This window comes from Otolemur garnettii, unplaced genomic scaffold (genome assembly GCF_000181295.1).
Source record: "Otolemur garnettii isolate 467f Iridium unplaced genomic scaffold, OtoGar3 scaffold00002, whole genome shotgun sequence".
In the NCBI taxonomy this organism is placed as follows: Eukaryota; Metazoa; Chordata; class Mammalia; order Primates; family Galagidae; genus Otolemur; species Otolemur garnettii.
Window position 1 is genome coordinate 3,694,961 of NW_003852397.1, and position 3,657 is coordinate 3,698,617.

Below are 3,657 nucleotides of genomic sequence, written 5' to 3' on the forward strand. Positions count from 1 at the left end.
GAGTCAGGGCATGGAATGAAGAATCTGAGAAGATGAAAGGGAGGAAAGGACCCACAGACAGCAGAGATGTGGGTGTTAAAACAGAAGAGCCCAGGCTCGGTTCCTGTAGCTCAGTGATTAGGGCGCCAGCCACATACACCTGACCTGGAGGGTTCGAACCCAGCCCAGTTCTGCCATACAACAATGACAACTACAACCAAAAATAGCCGGGCATTGTGGTGGGTGCCTGTAGTTCCAGCTACTTGGGAGGCTGAGGCAAGAGAATCACTTAAGCCCAAGAGTTTGAGATTGCTGTGACACCATGGCACTCTACCCAGGGCAACACAGTGAGACTCTGTCTCAAAACAAAACAAAAACAAAACAAAAACAAACAAAACAATAAAACAGAAGAGTCCAGGGCTACAGGTCACATGAAGGACAGCCTCCATGCTTTAGGTCACCTGGGAGGCCGCTCAGGGCTCAGCACGAAGCTGGCCGTTAAGTTCTCTGCATCCCTTCAGCACCTCTCTGTGGCTTTGTCTCCCCTCCTCTCTGAATCTCACATGGCAGCTTTCCTATTTAGATGGCCAGGAATTGCAAACTTTTAGAAAATAAAACAAACCTGGAAGAGATTGCATATATTATGTTGTTTAATCTCGCTTGAGATAAGGAAATTGAGGCTAGGGGGAAGTGACCTGAGCAAGGTCCCACAGCAAACCAGATGCTAACCCAGAATGGGAGGAGCCCTAGGATCCCACCCGCGCTGGCCGTCCCCAGCCCTCTGCTTAGTGAAGCCTACAGCTTCCTGCAGTTCTGCAGCCGAAGAACACACAGGAGCACAAAGTGTGGCTCCTCCTCCGGGGAGGTTAATGATTAAAACCTAGTCTGCTCTAAAGCATCTTAGGCAGAGTTACTAATTAAGCCAATTTCAGTGAGAAAAAGACATTTCAAACAGAAGAGTGAAGTGTTTTCTGAATCTCCATCTATAGACTTTAAGTTGTAGTGGCATAAACTGTACGATTACAATATTTTAAGTACACTTAGAGATTTCACAATACCCTGTCCTCCACAGTTAGACATTTCTCTTCATCACGTGCCACATGTTGGGCTCTGATAAAATGGTTTTGTAACTTTTGGGGGGAGGAATTTAACTAAAATAACTTCACTCAGTGTTGGAGTGAGCTAGGTAATAAAATCTGTTTGCTGTGTTCGCTATCTCCAGATAGGGCTGTAATTACACCACATGAGGAACAAAGGTAGCCGAGTTTCAATCTAGATCATTTATGTAAACTCAGCCTTCTTGTCCACGGTGTGCTCATATTGCATACGTGCAGACCACAAAAATCATCTCCTATGAACCACACAGGGACAGTGGCCAGCAGCAGGCCTGTGAGACTGCTTACATTCTTTCTGTAATTGGATGTCTGCAGCTCAAGACCAAAATTTGACATTCTAAGGTTAAAAGAAAACTCGCATTAATGAATTCCCCAGTATGACAATTATATTTCTGAAACTTGTAAAAATCAAAGGTATTCCCTACACCACCGTATTATAAATCAATTCATTTCCCTTGGAAAAAAGTTTCTTTTCATTAAAAAAATGAAATGTGTTTGAAAAAATATTTGCTCTCTAAGAAAGAAAAGCAGACAATCCTTAATACAACCAATTTAACATTCAACAACATCTTAATCTTCTACTTTAAATATTTGGCAACCTTTTAGCAATTTTTCCAAAAAGACTTACAAAAACCATGAAGCACAAGGCACATTCATATTGTATCAATAAATACCGTGACATAATTGCAAGATGACAAATAAAGCATAGTTTTCTTAATTCCTCAAGCTACTTTCTGTTATGACAAATTGGTCACTCGCTTTTGATCTGACAGTCCTCACCGGTTGGTACGGATAGGATAGTGTTTCTCTTGACACCTGCAGCTTCTAGCTTGCTCTGTCCTCGCTAGAAGGAAAACCACAGGCCACCGCCCTGGCGCCATCCCTGGCTCGGTCCAATCAATAAGGACTTATTTCCTGTCCATTTGCTGAGGTCACAAGAGCGAATCTCATTAATTATTTCTGCTACTGGCAGCCTCAAGTGTGCTTCTGGCGTGACAAGTGAAAACCGCTTGACCTTTTTTTCTTCTAATTTTCTTTGTAGCAGTTCCAAAAAGAAGGCAGTATTCATTTAGCAAAGTGAGAAAAAGAAGGAAAAATGTATATGTTTTCAAAGTGATTAACACATTTAGATATTTCATCATGAAAGCTCTCTCCATCACCTTTCCCTTGGTTTTTCAGCTAACTAACAATAGTGTCTTTTTAATTTGGTGTCATGAAAATCTGGTCACAGCAAACACAATGTTTTCTAAAGCAGATCTGGCCTCCGAGGGAGGAAAGCTCTCCAGGGCCTCCAGTGCCTTGTTTCCATGGTAACGACACAGGTCAATAGCTGAAGTCACACCTTTGCCAGCTTTGATTGTTTCTCGCAACTGTTAAGAAACAAATGTACGATAAAAGTCAGTTTTGAAGGGATGCAGTAAGCACTATGGTTAAATTGGGGAGGGGACGTGAAAACAAAGAAGAGAGAAAACAGTCTAGGTTCGGTATTTCTGGTATGTTATTTTGAGGAAGAGAGACATCATTACCCAATGTTCTGGAGGCACTAACATTCCCTAAGGCTGCTTGGTGTCTGTGCTCCAGTGTAGCACAACAGGCTCGGTTCAGCCTAATTACACCTCCTCCCTGACTCCCACCCCTTGATATCTTGAAATGTGCCATGCTGGGGGATGGTGATAATGAAGGCGAGGGCATTTACGTCTCTGGCATTTTGAATTCCACAGTCTGATATTCTTATGTGAGGAAGCTTTCACTAACATCTTAGTCAATAACTTTTTTTTAAACACCATATGTTGACACAATAGTCCATATGAAAATTCAAATGAGACACACACTATTAGATCTGAATGCTACTTTTATTTATTTATTTTGAGACAGAGTCTTACTTTGTTGCGCCCTCCTTAGAGTACGGTGGTGTCACAGCTCACAGTAACCTCAAACTCCTGGGCTTCAGTGATCCTCTTGCCTCTACCTCCTGAGTAGCAGGGACTACAGGTGCCTGCCACAAAACCTGGCTATTTTTTTTTTGAGACAGTCTCAAGCTGTCACCCTGGGTAGAATGCCATGGTGTCATAGCTCACAGCAACCTCCAATTCTTGGGCTCAAATGATCCTCTTGCCTCAGATTTTCTTTTTTTAGTAGAGATGGTGTCTCGCTTTTGCTCAGGCTGGTCTCGAACTCATGAGCTCAAGCAATCTACCCACCTGGGCCTCCTAGAGAGATAGGATTATAGGCATGAGCCACTGTGCCCAGTCTTGAATGCTACCTTTTTTTTTTGAGACAGAGTCTCACTATGTTGCCCTCCCGTAGAGTGCTGTGGCATCACAGCTCACAGCAACCTCAACCTCTTGGGCTTAAGCGATTCTCCTGCCTCTGCCTTCCAAGTAGCTGGAACTACAGGTGCCTGCCACAACGCCTGGTTATTTTTTGGTTGCAGCTGTCATTGTTGTTTGGTGGGCCCAGGCTGGATTCGAACCCGCCAGCTCAGGTGTATGTGGCTGGCACCTTAGCCGCTTGAGCCACAGGCGCTGAGCCTGAATGCCACATTTTTAAAACTAAAAGATTT

General features: G+C 43.5%; 1 protein-coding gene across 1 annotated transcript in view; it reads right to left on the reverse strand.

Annotated features, from left to right (window-relative positions):
- Positions 1-614: 614 nt before the first annotated feature.
- The window catches only part of PDSS2 (decaprenyl diphosphate synthase subunit 2), a 160,212-nt gene continuing 157,169 nt past the window's right edge, over positions 615-3,657 (reverse strand). The window contains exon 7 of the mRNA XM_023512423.1: positions 615-2,464. Within this exon, the coding sequence (XP_023368191.1) occupies positions 2,306-2,464 (159 nt within the window). The 3' untranslated portion in view covers positions 615-2,305. The remainder of the gene's footprint in view (positions 2,465-3,657) is intronic.